Source organism: Hippocampus zosterae, chromosome 11 (assembly GCF_025434085.1).
Source record: "Hippocampus zosterae strain Florida chromosome 11, ASM2543408v3, whole genome shotgun sequence".
Taxonomy (NCBI): domain Eukaryota; kingdom Metazoa; phylum Chordata; class Actinopteri; order Syngnathiformes; family Syngnathidae; genus Hippocampus; species Hippocampus zosterae.
Window position 1 is genome coordinate 8,303,564 of NC_067461.1, and position 17,417 is coordinate 8,320,980.

The 17,417-nt window shown below is 42.5% G+C and overlaps 1 protein-coding gene across 3 annotated transcripts in view; it reads left to right on the forward strand.

Annotated features, from left to right (window-relative positions):
• spock2 (SPARC (osteonectin), cwcv and kazal like domains proteoglycan 2) overlaps positions 1-17,417 on the forward strand; it is a 29,403-nt gene that overhangs the window by 5,341 nt on the left and 6,645 nt on the right. Inside the window, exons 2-5 of one of the 3 annotated variants that reach the window (XM_052080023.1) lie at positions 11,053-11,061; positions 11,421-11,466; positions 16,388-16,502; positions 16,635-16,740. In XM_052080023.1, coding sequence (XP_051935983.1) covers positions 11,053-11,061; positions 11,421-11,466; positions 16,388-16,502; positions 16,635-16,740 — 276 coding nt within the window. Of the gene's footprint in view, positions 1-11,052; positions 11,062-11,107; positions 11,210-11,420; positions 11,467-16,387; positions 16,503-16,634; positions 16,741-17,417 lie in introns of those variants that run through there. The other 2 variants (XM_052080021.1, XM_052080022.1) reach the window with 2 other exon arrangements.

Genomic DNA, 17,417 nt, shown 5'->3' on the forward strand with positions numbered 1-17,417 from the left:
TTAAGTGCATACACTTTAATTCACGGCTCTCATAAGGGAAAAGGTCTCTGTGAGGTCTGAGTGTAAACCAGTTCATTCTACCCGAAGCCCATATGGCACAAAATCAAAAGTAAATTCAATACATACAATTGCTCCATTTCCCTTCTGAAAATGATACTGCCCGTGATATCACCGAACCATGAAATTGTCCCAAAATTGTGCTGATTTGGAACGCAGACACCATATGAACTACATGATGAATAAGGCTCTGCAATGCAAGTTTTCTCTGTATGAAACTGTTTATGACGAGCATTCATCATGCATGTCAGCGTGCATTGATGAGGCCATTTTTGCATACTCCCTCCCCTCCCCCCACCCATTTTACTTTTATTCTCCTTACTTGATGTGCAAAAAAAAAAATAAATAAATAAATAGCCCTTATCTGAAACAAACACACCTCTCTCCCATTTCTGCAACCCAACACCATCCGGTCTGCGCCGGCTAGTTAATAGGTACGTTTTATGCCAACCTCACGACACACATCAGACCCCGTCATACACGCACACACACACACACACACACACATTACATATGCAGAATGACACTTGGGGAAGCTACTGGCAATCCTTATTATTGCTTTCTACCACATCTCCAATCACCTGGGAGAAAATACTAATTGATCCCATTGAAAACGAATGGATATGCTATTGATAGACGTTAGCATCACTCATTCATTCATCTTCCGAGCCGCTTGATCCTCACGAGGGTCGCGGGGGGTGCTGGAGCCTATCCCAGCTGTCTCCGGGCAGTAGGCAGGGGACACCCTGAATCGGTTGCCAGCCAATCGCAGGGCACACAGAAACGAACAACCATCCGCACTCACACTCTCACCTAGGGACAATTTAGAGCGTCCAATCAGCCTGCCATGCATGTTTTTGGAATGTGGGAGGAAACCGGAGCACCCGGAGAAAACCCACGCAGGCCCGGGGAGAACATGCAAACTCCACACAGGGAGGCCGGAGCTGGAATCGAACCTCTGCACTGTGAAGCCGATGTGCTAACCACTGGACTACCGGGCCGCCCAGCATCACTCATCAAACTAAAAATAATGAATAAACAAAACAGCACAATTATATGAGTGTTACTTGTATTGTCTTTCTATGTGTTTGTGCTCAAATCTTGGTTGCTTAAATTGTTGTCAGACTGCCAGATGTCATCCGTCGATGACGTTTCCCATGATAGCATTAAGTTATTGGACTTTAAGGTAAAGTTAGGCGGTTGTTTGAAGGACACAACATGTAAATTTGCTTTGTCTGATGTTTTTTTTGACAGTGACCTAAATTGGCGGTGACATTAAACAGCTTGAAGCTTTTTTGGGGGGGTGGGGGGGCTTGCTGGCTGCGCCAAACTGCTGCTTGTCGTGAAGTGAGTTCATATGAGTTCACTGCCGTCACTCAGCTCTGAAAAGTTTGTGATCGAAAGTCCAAAAAAAAACACCTTAAGTCGGGGTCACAAAATGTCTCTTAAGGCACAGACACTCAGCATCAGCGGTGAGTCATTCTACAAACGCCCGACGGTAGCTTTGCGACTCGACAGTTTATGCGTAAAACTCTCCACTGTGCTGATGCAGATGCGAATGACGATAAGAGCTCATCAAAAAGCCATTAGTCTAGCTCGTCATGCAGCTTGCTCCTTATCGGAACCCAGATTAGGCATGAGACTGCAGAAAGTCCAGCGGTGTGTTGATGAAACGGGCACCTTCATCCATCTCAAGAGACGAGGATATTTTTGGGGGTGGGGGCGATTGCCGCTGTGTTGTGAGATGTTTCTGGCTTCCCACCAAAACCCTACGCAGGCTGTAATTGAAGCGGTAGGGGAGAATAAATGCTTGTCTCCACGCTGCAGTGTTAGTCCACTTCTGAAGGAAGCGTGTAGTGCAGAAGAACAGGGCGTGAATTTGCAAATCAATAACCGACAGGAAACAATAACAAATTCATTTCGCTGCCGCAGCCTCCAAAGAGAAGAGACGCAAAAAAAAAAAAAGAAAAATATTTCGAAGCAGTATTTTTGTTCTCGGCCCTACCTCACAGGTGCTAGAAAGCTCTGCCTGTTGAGTACTTCTCATGCATGATAGTTCCCAGTCACCCGCTTCTACTTCTACCACACCTGAACACTGCAATATGCTGCAAACAGGCCACTTATCGTAGAGAAAAATATTCCATAAGTAACCGGTCTAGTGTACCGGTAAACGCAAATAAGCCAATTTTACGAATACACCTTGAATGTAATAACACAATTTAACACTATTTGGGAGAGGCATAGTAAAAGTAAACAACTGAGATACTGCGGTTGCACAAATGCGCACACCCTTGTATAAGTGGGGGACGTACAGTACAGTGGTTGTGTTCGGAATGAAGCAGTCTTCTGTGAAGATCAAGTGTTGCTTTGTGTCTGCAATTGCTCTTCATTTTACCTTGACATTTTAATTTTTTTTTGCGGGGGAAGAAAAAAGACCCCAAAAAATGTACAAACTAACTTATTGTTAGTCCACTTCATCACCATAGCTCAATTAGTCCATTGCGTCACATTTTTTAATGCATTGTGCCGCATAAAATACTGCATTACTGCTCTTTCCTCGAAATGTCCTTTGATTGGATCATTTGTAATACAAAAGCCATATCTGTTAAGCTCCAGAGTGTTGCATTTATATAATTTCTGTTTTGCCGATTGATTTTGTTGAACACATCAGTGCAAACGTTGCACATACCGGCGTTTGAAGTGAACAACAAAGGCGAGTGTGCACTACATCAATTGTTTTAAGTTCACATGAGAACAAAGCTGTGATTGAAAATTGTTGTTGCCAGAGATGAAATACACTCCCGCAGATACAATGTATGACAAATAAAGACAGAAAATCAATACCAAACCCAGCAGGCTTTTCAAAAAAGTCAAACTTTTCACTGACCCGAAACGGTAAAAATGATCCCATATATCACTTTTGAGTCATTTCTGGGCAGGCACTTTTTTTTTTGTAATTTTACATCACAGCTTTGTTCATCAATCTCATTGTGGTTTCCAGCACCCCCAAAAAAAAGAACAAAGTATGAGCTCCTGCATGTAACACGTGCGCATCCATTTTGAAGCTTCCCTCTGGGCTAAGAGAAGCAAATCTGTCCCCTGGAGTCAGTCGTTCGACATCCATGTCCTGAGCAGACCCACTTCTCATGCCTTGTGAGGAGAATAACAATATAGCATGTTATATAGCGGTGTTGTTTCATCTCAGGTGTCTCGTGCGATCTAGAAAGTGACGCCGGTGGCAAGAGTGTGATCCTCAAGGAGGGTGGAAGTGAAGGCGATGTATGATGTTTCACTGCATTTCATCAGATTGCTTTAGGACGGCGCTATCTGACCTAGTTTAAGTCAGAACGGTGCTTCCTTGCGATCGGCTTTAATAAACTAAGAAATAGCGACAAATATCTCAAACGTTGATGTATGGAAAGAGGAACAAAAAAATGATGAAAAGGAAAAATGTTTTTTTTTTTTGTGGGGTCTTTTTTGTTTTTTCTTGTTGTGAGGTGGCAGAGGATGAGAAGGGCTTGTGAGCAGCAGAAGGTGGAGGGCAATGTAGTCCATCCTTGATGAGCCCTCCAAGGATGTTCGGGGAAGGGGGGCAGGGGGTTGTTTGGACAGACCGCTTACTGTGTGCAGCCTCATTCTGCAGTACAGGTGACAATTCAGACCCTCACTGTCTAAAAGTCTGCGGTAGAAATTCTGTAGGACGATTATATTTGATGGCTTAGGCGCTGTTACATTTTGGGGTTTCAAAAGCGAGAGTTTAGGAGGAAGAGTTTCTAAAAACATACAATGAGCAGAAACATTTAAACAAACCAACCAAAAAAAAACCCTAGAATGATTCATTCATTCATCTTCCGAGCCGCTTGATCCTCACTAGGGTCGCGGGGGGTGCTGGAGCCTATCCCAGCTGTCTTCGGGCAGTAGGCGGGGGACACCCTGAATCGGTTGCCAGCCAATCGCAGGGCACACAGACACAAACAACCATTCGCACTTACACTCACACCTAGGGACAATTTTGAGTGTTCAATCAGCCTGCCATGCATGTTTTTGGAATGTGGGAGGAAACCGGAGCACCCGGAGAAAACCCACGCAGGCCCGGGGAGAACATGCAAACTCCACACAGGGAGGCCGCAGCTGGAATCGAACCCGGTACCTCTGCACTGTGAAGCCGACGTGCTAACCACTTGGCTACCGGGCCGCCCATCCTAGAATGATGATACATGGAAATAACACCCACATTTTTGTATTTATTTTTTTCAAAAGATAAACTTGAACGTAACAGCATCATAGCATATAAAAATCAACATGAAGAACATTTGCTCTTTACTTAATCGTCAGACAGTACAAAACACGCCTGCCTGTAGCGTATACATTGTCCATCTTGGTTCTTCTTCTGTAGGGTCTAGCCGTGATTGGCAATTTAGCTTATCGGTATATACTGTACTTGTATATAACTGCCACCAACTGATATCGTTTTACTATTGCATGGAAAGTGATGTGGCTGGATTTTGTCAAGTTTTGATCTCAAGGCACCCCTGTTTATCATTACTGGGGAATAAATACACAAAAATAAACCAGCGTCAGTTAACTGTCAGTTAAATCCCGAGAAAGAAATGATGTCTGTGCTTCCTTATCTACTTTGTACATTGTAAAATACCGAAAATGCATTTTTAAAACATTCATTTCTATGCTCACTGTGCTGGGCTGTGCTGCCACACACATTAACCCTGACCCATCAAGGAATAGCCAGAAAAAAAAATCAGATTTTTGGGAACTGAGATGTTCATTCATTTAAAGAAAGGACGGGGAAATATGGCAGGAACGAAGTCGCATTCCTGTTGATGAAAAATAGTCCAAAAACTGCATACGCTATAAGGATAATGAAACATGCATAATGAGCAATTTCAGGATTCAACTCTAAGATAAGATAAGAAAACCTTCATTTGTCCCACATTGGGGAAATCTGCAGTCTACAGCAGCAAAATTGGGCGGTGGTTACTCTGTATTGAATTCCATTCCAGCGTGTATTGTTGCTCTGTGTTTGTGATTATGAGGAAAAAGGTCAGAACCCAAATCTTTATCCGAGTCACAGTGTTATAACGGCATCCTTTTGTTGACGAGGCAGCGGTGCGGCGCGGTGCTGTCGATGTGTCGACGCCCACCCGAGGAGATTCGACGCTGAGCGCGTCCGACAGCACCGCATTTGCCGAGAAGCACCTGTCAGTCACCGGCGCATCCTGTCAGACGCGCGTACAGATGCATTCTTTCAAACCCTTTTATTGCCATCCACCCAGCAAGTGTCGGAAGCTCTCTCTTTTGACACAGTTACTCTCGACTTACGCTGGATTCTATAAGGGGACAGCAGGCTCTGCGGCTTATTTATAAGGAGGATGGGAGCTGTCAATCAGACGGCCATGTTGGGTTGCAAAGAGAGAACTTCCATGCTCTGTTTAACAGGAAGAAGGGAAATCGCAACGTTTCTCTCCTGGAAATGTCAGTTTTCTCCTACCTCATGGTGTCTTTAATCACAATGTGGGTTTGTAAGTTGTATTTTCGGGTGCGTTCACACTTGTCTGAATCAATTCTGTTGAAGGGGACATTTTGAAAAATCGACTTTTTATTCTTTGTACACAAATAGTTGCTGCGCATTATGTATTGATGGATGTCTGCTTTTCAGTTGATTGTCTTCAATTCAAATTCCTTTACATTACGTACGGGTCCTCATTCTCCTCCGCATCTCATCGCTAGCATGTGTCAATGTTTGCGTCATACTGGAACTAGATCAGCTCCCTACTTCTGCGTCTAAGATGTTGGCATGATCCACTTCCAATAGCTTCAGGAACCAAGCAAAATAGGTTGGATAATGGTGAGTGCATTGACTTGTTTATATTTGTTGAACTGTCGACCAAAATAGCATTTAGCATTAGCCAAAGTAATAACACAACTACCGGTCACCAGATTCACTCGCAATGTTTGTTTTTGGGGATGTTTTCTTCATCTGTCTGAGGATCTTTTTCTCTTCTCCGCTCAAAGCAACCCCCAAGTAACTACACGGCGAACAAAAGCAAGCGAGACACACAGCGCTACCCGATTTCAAGTTCGGTCTGAGCCTAGCATTGTAGCCTAAATCAGTCAAATAAACATACGGTACAATTAGAATAAACTATTTAACATATATGCTTCACAATGATAATACACCTGATAAACTTTTATGCCTTATGTATGGAAATGTATTCAAATATATCCGTTCATTGACATTGCGCCTCATATGGTGCGTCGAATGGTTCGAAAAATACGGTCCCTGCAATCTGAATTCAGAGGTATGAACATTTTATATGTTTGAAGATCCTTGCTGAAATCACGTGCAAAGACTGAAAATTATATAGTATTTAGTTTGTGGAGATATTTCTAGCATGAAACTGTTTTTCACCATTTCAGTTTTCCTGATTTTTGGGGCACGGCTAAAACGGCACCGCAAAACGCAATCGAGAGTCCGGCATGAGTCGCCTCCTCCCGACCACATGAGAATTTACAGCAGCAGTTATCCGCCACAATTGTCTAAAACTTGAAAATATAGCTTCCCTTTGAAGATAGTCTCTTTGCGTTGCCACGTGCTTGCTGCATGCTTCCAAGCAGAGCAAGGTGGGATAACGGGAAGGGGTTTATATATATTTTTATCTAACTGTCATGGCCATTTTAGGGCACCTCATTGTTAGCTGTGAGCCTGTGAACATCACAGAGAAAGAGTAGAAGAATGAGAAGGAAACATATATATAAAAACTCCAATGTGACAGCCAGCGTGCTGACAAGGGCTTCTCACAGGCATGGCTGCTTTAGAGCGCCTTGTAGTCACGACGGGGTTGTTAATACGTTTCTCTGTGCTGCGTAAGATTAAGAACATTGTCTTCGATTTACAGGAACATTAAACACAAAGTAAAATCTTTTCTACCTATTTCCGTGTGTGTGTGTGTGTGTGTGTGAGCTCTTCTGCATTTCCTGCCCACTGTTACATAACAATGAGGCTAATTTACATAGAACCCACCCCCATATCGAGTTCCTCCGCCAATGACATGATCACCTAGCACGGGTGAAGATTCAGAACCATTTCCAAGCGTCCAGCCTCCACGGTCTTAAACATGCAGAAACAGGTTTTGCTCGCTGCCAGCCACAGCTCAAAAAAATCCAGCCCGCTATTCAATATATGCTTTCGCCGGCGAGAGCCATAACGCTGTTCTGCATACGCTTGGCAATAGGATGACAGGAGGCAGCCTGCAAAACCTCAGTCATGTCTAAACCTCTGCTCCACCCCAGCTCACAGTTGCACTGTACTGTGATTCTTGATCCTTAGGGTATTATGTTAAGACACTGGGGGACTGTTTAAAATTGTGAAATGCTCACACTGTGAACAAACCATGAAGCATACAAGGAATGACGAGAGTGAATTTCAGACTAATGGAAAAGACGGTGGGCGGCCACCACATAGCGCTGTCATGGCAACAGGGAGTCAGAATCTATCAATTGCCATACTGGTGTGCTGGAAAGTGTGGTCAGGTTCACCTTCAGATGTTTGTGTTGCCGGAGGTGACACGTGTTTAGTTTGCATAGACAATTAGCATTAGCATTAGCTTTAGCCAGATTACATGACCACAGCAAGTCTGCCTCCTGGATTTAAGACTGAGGCTGTGTTTCACGTTGTCTTCCTATTGATCCAATCCTGAGGCAGACTCGCTGTGTGAGATGATTTCTCGAGACGTCGGACACTGCTGGATAAAGGTCGCAGCTCAAATTTGAGACGACTGAAATCATACAGTGTTGTCGTGAAAATTTAGCAGGACAGATCGCTACATGTGATCACATAGTCCTGCTTTTCAGTTTCAACCAAGCTTGTGTTGAAAGCTTTTTCCCATCTACAGGGGTGCCTTAAGATACATCATTCTAAAATTGTCCTTTTTATTTTGGTTTGATTTGAATGAAAAAAAATCAAGATATGAGCTCTGTATGTTGGCAGTGAACTTCACAACACACAGCAGTAATAGACAAAACACTCGGAGCACGCACACACCGAAGCTGCTGTCAACCACAGCTCCCGCTCAGACACTCCTGCCTCCCCCCAACAGGCCCGCGTGTCCGTAAAGATATGCCTGTCGGAATAGCAATTCGGTGGCAAAAAGTTGATCTAAAGCAGTGGTCACCAACATGGTGCCCGCGGGCACCAGGTAGCCCGTGAAGACCACTTGAGTAGCCCGCCACTGCCTGGAGATTGTGATTTGCTAGTAGAAATTATGATTTAAAAATGCAAACATTGGCAGTACTGTGAGACATTTCGAAACACGATCAAAGTCTGACAATTTAAATCATCAAGTATTAAAAATAACACATCCTCATATTATTGAAGGTATTTTGGACAAATATGTTATTTCAGACGTGTATCAATTTGGTAGCCCTTCACACAATCGGTACACATGAAGTTGCTCTCACCCTCAAAAATGTTGGTGACACCTGATCTAAAGTGTCTGATCAGAACGCGCCTAAACTTTGATGTAAGTATTCTAATGTGATTATGATGAATTCGAATGGGGCACACGCAGACAGATTCAAGAGCATGGATGTAATTTAATTCAAAAATATGGCAACATCAAAACCTCAGAATAAGTGGGAAAACAAATTAATGACACATTAGTATTGCCATCATAATTATAGCTTTTAAACCACTACTGTACTGAGTGAGCAGTGAAAATGCTGCGGTCACGAAGGGATCAAAGCATCCTTATGCACAGAGAGAAGTCGCCACGTGAGATGTAAGTGTGTCAACTGTGTTCACACCCTCAACGGCGCAAACCACCGTTTTAAAAATATATATCTATAGTCTTGCGAACATCTGCAAAATTACCCATGCAGATTTATGCTGCTTGCCACGCCGGATTTATACCGGTTATGAAAATAGAGCCCCATGTATTTATTTCTGCCGGAAAAGAAACAAATTGCCACAGCAAGCCAGAGCCATGAGACAGCAGTGTGACATAGCCCGGCATATCAACATGCTCACTTACATTGTACTCTCAAAGGGGTGTGCGTGTACGTGTGTGTGTGTGTGTTTCCTCCTTTTGCGCACACTCATGCACCTTTTCAAGTCATTGATTTCCAGTCGTGTCAGTGCAGCGGGACATTTTCCTCACTGGTCCTGGCAGCGGCACAAATAGGGATTACTGAATAATTCATGTCCTGAGTCATCAATCGAGGAGATGCGGTAAACACGGGATTAATGGTCAGGTTGTAAACTACAAACTACAAAAGCCAGACAGTTGCTCACCACCCAAACGGAGTATCGAGTTCATTCCGCAGGCACATGTTGGCTTTCTGGCAAGGGAGTGTGTTGTCAACTACGATGGAGGAGGTGCGCAGGCGGGAAATGTTTTGATACTCGAGTGGAGGGTTTTGACAGTGATGAAAATATTTACTTGCATATATCACACCGCGCAGGTCAAAGAAGAACGGCTCAGAGGCGTTTGGCACCTTTTTGCAGTGCGGCAAATGTTTAAAGCCGTGATGAAGTCTCACTGAGCCATGGTAAATATCTCATGAATAGGCTCAAAAAGGAAATTTGTATCATGGCTGCTTGTCAAGGACTACTGAGATATTTGTTCTCGTTCACAATAATGAGATTAGCCATGAGGTGAGTGTTTTTCGATGGTACACATTTTATCCTGCCAAAGTTACATTATCATTATTGGGTTAACTCATGAGTGACAACAACATTTTTGATATATGAATCATTTCTCTGCCAGTTTTTTACTGAGCAAATGTTTGCGATGCAAGCAATAAAGGGTGGCAGCGAACTTTACAAAAACTCAATTTTGACGCATACACTTACCACGGAAAGGGGCCAAATTGCCATTCCCAGTTTGTCAAATTGAGCAAAACACGAATAACAACATAGTGCACCCTTAAAACTACTGGATCAAAAGTAACAAAAATTGGGTGAAATGTCCAAGTGCCCTGACCAGGATTTGAACCCAAATCCTGTGTCTTAAAAAAGCAGTGTAACCCGCAAAGGCATCCAACTGTTAGCAATGCTGCGTAAGAATCTTACAGTAAATTTAATACACAAAAAAATGGCTGTCGTCTTCAGCTATTAAGCCCGCCCAAATCCAGTCTTCAACCCTGTCTGCTGTCAAAATAATTAACCAAACCTTGGGGCATCCCATTGACTAAGAGGGGCCTCTAGAATATGTGTCTATGCGTGTAGATAGACAGATATGTGTCTATGCAGTGCCCTCGTCGTTCGCCCCCCGGGCCTTGAGGTGTTCCGATAGTTTTACGTAAATGTGAATCACCCAGAAAAAGTGATCGCTCGCTATGCTGATGTTTGACGTGGACATTTTCGAAGGATTGTTAAAAGCCGACAAAAACAAACATCCCTGGATCAGTTCTTTACAAAACGCCGGGCAAAAAACATTTCTGAGGGAGGACATGGTTTGGTTTATAAATGTCCATCGTTTTTATTCTTTACTCGATTATTTGTTTTGTACATTATGCACAACTCTCATTTATTATGCAATGATCTCATTGTAACATGTATTTGTGACATATTTGGATGCTTCAGGAAACATTTTTGTCTAAATTGGAACAAATTAGGGTATTTACATGGAAAACGCATCTATACTTACATTTTCTAGTGAAGAAATTTCTTCCAGAACCAATTAATTTTCGTAAGTAGCGGTACCACTGTATTAAAAAATATATCTACAGTATAAACATCTTTTTTTTTTCCTCTAACCTACATGCCTACTTTAAATTTTCAGTGAGTGTTATGGTAAAGACAGAATTTATTTGGGAATATAGCCAGAAAATATGGAGAATTGTGTTGTATGATTATTATATCGACTGATTTCTGAAGCAAACGCATCCTCTTTTTAGCTTGATAGAGTCAGTATGCAAAATGCACTACTTTCCACTAATTTCCACTGTTTTTCTCTCCTTTTGCCGTCATTTCATCAGGAAGTGGAGGTCAGTTCTTCTAAGTGTTAACATAAACTCTCTACGACGTGTTGATTGTCTTTATATGTGCATGGCTTCGACATCATATTCAAATTCCAAGCACTACAGAGCACTTGAAAAGCCATCGGCCCTCGGCGCCATATGTCTAAGCGTGCAGGTAAACAGCAAGACATTAGTCAGACTCATTTCCATACAGATGCACACTCATTTCACGTATGCGTCTCGCTGTGCTCATCATCATGTTGTCAAGACAAAATGTGCACATGATAATCAGCGTGCGGTGCAAATGGCACTTCTTACTTAAAAAACTGCATTCATTATCTGCGGTTCTTCAGCATCTCACTTGATTCTTTTCTGTCTTTGTGCAGGATGATTATGTGCGCAACTGGGATGAGAATCAAGGCTCCAGTGACAGTGAGTTTTCTCTTACAATTCTATAATTGTAATATAGAAACTAACAGAAATGGAATGTTAAGCCACAACAGAATTAACATTGTTTCACATGCATGTAGACCGGGGCAGCTCGGTAAATTCGAATATGGAATTGGGAAAACCTCATTGATTTTAGTTGTTCAATTCCAAAAGTGGACTTGTAACCGTAGACTCAGAGGGCTCTGTTTTTGTCGACAGCGCACATTATTCGTGTGCGAGTACAAGCCTAGTTTACCATGTTTGGTTTATTTGGCAGACTCTTGCTGGGGGTTCTGGCATGCCGACAGTGTTTTCTTTTACATGCCACCGGCGCACTTGATAGTTTGGTGACTAAAATTTAGACCAGCAGAAAGCAGGTCTCAGTTGTGGCTAGGGTTGTAATACTGCTGCAATTTTTATTGCCGATGTTATTTATTTCAATTTTATTTTATTATTATTATTTTATTTTTTTTGTTATTCGGTTTTCAGAGCAAGTTTTTATTGGATTTGTTTTGTTTTTTCCCCCAAAATACTTCGTTTTAGTTTTTATTACTTTAGTATTATTTGTAGTTTTTTTTTTATTGCATATTTGTTGTGTGCAAGATTTTTAAAAACGGTATGCATTGTGTCGCAAAAACTCAGAAAGCTTTCTTTAGTTTGTTGCCTGGGTGCTTTCGTATTGGCTCCCGCCAGATGACGTCACTTCTCGGGAACACACAATTAAAGAACTACACGTACCAGACGACTGTTCGAGCTTGTTTCTTCCGGCGAACGGCCGTGCTGTGAGCGGCTGAGGCACCTAATTGACATTATGCCATGACAGCTATTGCATCGCACAGATGTTTCATCCAAATGTGACATGACGTACTCTTACGACATGAATCTGAATAGGTCGATCAACATTGAATATGGTCTGGCAGAATCCATGACCCTCTGTTGAACCGGATATGCACACGTCATTTGTGGATTGTAATCCACAGCCTGGAGTGTGTGCATGTGCGGGTCACCCGCTCTTTCCTCTCACAGCAGAAAAAAAAGAGGTTGGGTGATTGATATATTCTGTTTGATGTGCCGGAGATGCGCCTCCCCAAGGAGATGCTCAACATTGCCTCTGCTTCAATCCATTGCCGCTTTTTGTCTATTTCTTATTTCTTTTTCTTCTTTTGTTTGTTTGTTTTTTTCTTTTTGAATCCGCAAATGCGGAAAGACTCGGTTTCTAGAACATCCTCGCCTCACTTCTCAGCGTGAACTGAGCCTGTGACAAGCCAGAGTCATGTCCTCGCCGCTTGATTTGCAGCTTAAATGAAGTCGTATGAATGAGTCCATTAGCGCGGTGTATGAAGGCCTAATGAAGGACTAATTATGCCTTGCAGTTGAGGGCCGGACAGACAAGTAAAAAGCACGGAGGGGAATATATGCGACACACGGGAGACAGCGATTAAGACTTAATTTAATGGAAGCCACTGTCATCGACAACTGTCGCAGGCTTTGGTGAGATGAAAATTGCCCACAAAAACATTAAGTCCATCAGAGAATTTGAAATCAAAGAGGAGGCTGGTGGTTAACTGTGGAGAGCCATTTGAGCTCTGTTGCTAACAAATCAGCAGCATAGCGGCTCGGAAACAGTCTATCAGATGAATTCAAGCGTAATAATAAAGACATGCGACAAGCGACGACTGGTTTAATCCATCCGTCCATGTGTCATTAATTTCAGAGGACTGTACTACTGCTGCTACAGTAGCGGTACTATTATTGATATACAGTAACTTGAATGGTCAGGGACCGTAATTAAAAATGGCATTCTGTAATGCTAGCTGCTACTTGCGATCCTCTAATTATTTCGACCTAATAACTGTTCTTAAGTAGCGGAACATGCATTCGCGGTAGCCATGCTTTTGCTCACTCCAATCACATGACATGTAGTTGGAGGAGGCTTGCCGAAGAAATGTAGCCTCAATCTAGGCTTATGTACTGTTTTTTCTTCAAACAATAATAGTTGGTATAAATGATCAGCGAAATAAAAATGGCCAATATTTATAAAGGTTTCTTTTAAAAGGATCGTAAAGGGGAAGATAATTTTGCCGTTGACTTCCCCTTTAACAATCGATCCAGAAACACACAGGCAGCCAACGCTTTCCAATGGAGGAAAACAAAAATGAGAAAATCACCCAAGTTATCACAAAAACAGCACAATGACCTTGCAAGAGCCAGCAGTCCTAATTTTTTTCCTTCACCGGGTATTTTTGACCTCACAGAAGACGGATGTGTAAAACTTTTTGTCAACAACTCACACACACACACATACACACAGAGAGAGAGTTGAGAATTTGAATCAGGCACCGCAGTGGCTGTCTCCGCTCGGGGTGACCTGCGCACTGAGTGAGTGAGTGAGAGGTCAGGCTAATTTGCACTGGCTTTCTCTAGTCAATTGATCAATGCGGCCAATGGCTCTCTGCTCTGATTGAACTGCATCGCTCTGCTCATCGCTGCGGGAGAGCAGTAATTTGGACTTGTAAGAACAATCACGCACAGGCATAGTCACAGTCACAAGCGCAGGCATGCACATACGAACTTTTACACCAGTAGTCCTTCTGTAAGAATGTAGAACAGTAGCAAAATAAAAAAAAATATCTATTTGAAATGAAGCCAAAAGCTCATGTATGAGATGAATTGGCCAAGATGGAAACAAAGGACATTTTCACTATAACTATAGTTAGTTTTATAATTTATATATGTAGCATGTAGTTTCAGTTCATTTTCCTTTTTCGTTAACGCATTTTCTAAAGTTTTTTTTTTCCTTCACTTTTATGTTTGGATCAACCTTTGTCCTCAATTTACTTTTAAAGACGACACGTGTGAGCTCAGTGAACAACTATTACGGTTCAATACATTTACAATGTTGTCAGTTTATTTCGGTGGTTAATTCCACAACAGACAGATTTAAATGTTTCATGATCGTATTGTCATTATTATTATTGTGTGTTTGTGTATGTATGTGTAATGTTGGGAAGGAATACAGCCCAAATTCACCATCTGGAGAAATTTAAATATTACATAAGAAACAATCAAATTTATTTTTGATATGGGCATTTGGTGGTCACATCATAACCTGTCCACTGGAGTAACCGCTGTCCCGGAGGGTTAACTACTAAACTAAATGAATGTTTAAATTTTTTCAACCAGTACTGTATGTCTGCCCACTCCTTTTCACATTTTTAAGTCGCATCATTATACACCGAGACACATATCTGGAGATGGGAAGATCACAGACGACGGAAGGATGCTGCAGATGACATTTAAAAATGTCAGGTAGAATAAGGGCAGTTACCTAGGTAACCAGGAACTTTCATCGGAATAAGTGACTGAGCGTGTGTGACAATTGCGTTCACATCCGTTCAAGTGCAGGCAATTTGGCTTTACCTCCTCATTAACAGTGATCATGTTCAAGTGTGCACTGATGATAAGAAGGTCCGTGACGGGGACGCGGCCGATGCTCGAATTTCTTATCCTCAATCCGCATGGATAAAACTCATTTGAATCTGCATTGGGTTGCACTAAAGCACCCAATTATTAAGGGAGGTTTTCTGCCTATTGGCGAGCTAGTTTAATAGCATAGCAAAAACGTGGAGGATAGGTGGGATGGCACGGGACTCATCGATGAGCGCGTCATCATGAAATGAAGACATAAGATGGAAGACGGCCACGCTGACATGATTACACAGCGAGCGAGCGAGAGTTCTCACAAACAAACCAGATTGAGCCACAAATCACAGTCAACCCAGAAATGAGTCCCAGGACCGCCGAGAGAGAGCCTGTTGCTATGGAAACATCATCATCGGCCGCCGCTGCTTTAATCTGTGGAAGCCTGTTAAGTTAACACGAGGCTCAGGCAGATATACCTTATGCTGCTTGTGTACGCCCGGCACAGCAGTTGGCAACCGAAGACAGATTTATTTACTAATGTTTTCATTTTGGCGGCACGGTGTCGACGAGTGAGCACGTCTGCCTCACAGTGCAGAGGGGCAGGGTTCAATTCCAGCTCCACGCTTTCCTGTGTGGACCTTGCCTGCATGGGATTTCTCCGGGTACTCCGGTTGCCTCCCACATTCCAAAAACATGCAAACACTCTAAATTGTCCCTTGGTGACAAATTATTTGAAATACAAGCCATCACTAGGCAGACTGGGGTTTGTTTGTTTTTGTCACTTGCCATGATGGCAGTGAAGTTCACATCAGGCAACAATTTAGCAGACAGCAGAAGCGTTTTCAAGCTCTTTACTGCTATTTGTAATAGATGCTTACTGGAAAACCGTACATGTAACAAAGAGCTACATGTGTATTTAAAACAACCACATACCTTTGCCAAAGGAAATTCAGCTAGCTTAATGCTAACACACAATGCAAATCACTGTACATGGGCTAACAAATAGCATCAACGGCGCGGTGTTATCACCTTTAGGCAATGGATATTTGCTCAACGGTGCAGCAAAATGTAGATATAACGTGAATATAATAATATTCACAGGCTTAAATTCTTTATCATCTGCAAAAAATGATGCCGCTTACTGAGTACTTGCATGTCCATGGCCATCTTCTCATGTATAATGTACAAACCCAATTCCAGTGCCGTTGGGATGTAAAGTTAAACCAAAATAAAAACGGAATACAATGATTGACCGTACATGCTTTTGCTCTGTTGCTGTTCTATATAAACACCTCCTCTGCCCTTCGATAGGCCTTGCTTTATGGAGTGGGGCACAGTCATGCTCGAGCGGAAACCCTCTCCTCCCCAAACCCTCATCAACCCCTGATTAATATGTACAGTACATCCTAGCACCTTTGTCCATGGAATGATATATTTGTCGCATAAAGGACAACGAGAGTGAAGCAGAAACACCAAGAACAACATCTTATTGTTTTCATAGACGTGGACACCACCAAGGACCCTTGTCAAAAGGTTAAGTGCAGCAGGCACAAGGTTTGTATCGCCCAGGGCTACCAGAGAGCTGTGTGCATCAACCGCAAGAAGCTTGAGCACAGGTATGTGTGGTTGTGTGTTGTGTACAACATCATGAGTATTTGAAGAAAATACACAGTCTGAAAATCCAAAGGAGGCTACACAGTAACAGCAAAGCTGAAAGTGAGTTATGAGTGTTGCTTTTTATCTCGCAGACTCAAGCAGCCTGCTCTCAGGTCTTCTGATGGCAATTGTCAACCATGTCCAATCTCCTCTACCGGTCCTGTGTGTGGATCTGACGGACACAACTACGCCTCAAGGGTACCCTGACACGTGACACCCTCCACCACACACACACACACACACACACACACACACACACACACACACACACACACACACACAAACACACTCACACACACAATCGTGACATTGATTGGTGATTTCCAGGTCAGTCATGATGTAGTGAATTCTAAATACTGTTTTCTTTTTTGGATTCATCCAAACAAGATTCTATGTAATCATTTTTAATGCATCTTATACACAATGAATTGGCAAAAAAAATAGTGTGGCCATGTTATTTTCACTGGACTCTTCATTAGGTATGTTAATATAAGCTATTTTTAAAATATATATATATACTGTATATCTGCATTTAAAAAGCTTTACAGGTAATAAAGAATGAGACAATAGGTTTTCGGGGTGGTGAAGTTTGGAATGCTTTTTCTAATATTTTGCCCATCATGCAGATCAAGAAAGTAACCAAAATAGAGCAAATGATTCATCATTCATCATTTCTATGTATCACTTTTACACCGCAGCCACCAAAATTTGGACGAAATAAACATTTTAACAGCAGAACATAATTTCACCAAAATGACACTGCATTTTTCCCCGATATCTGTACTCATTCATTCATTCATCTTCCGAACCGCTTGATCCTCACGAGGATCGCGGGGGGGGGGGTGCTCGAGCCTATCCCAGCTGTCTTCGGGCAG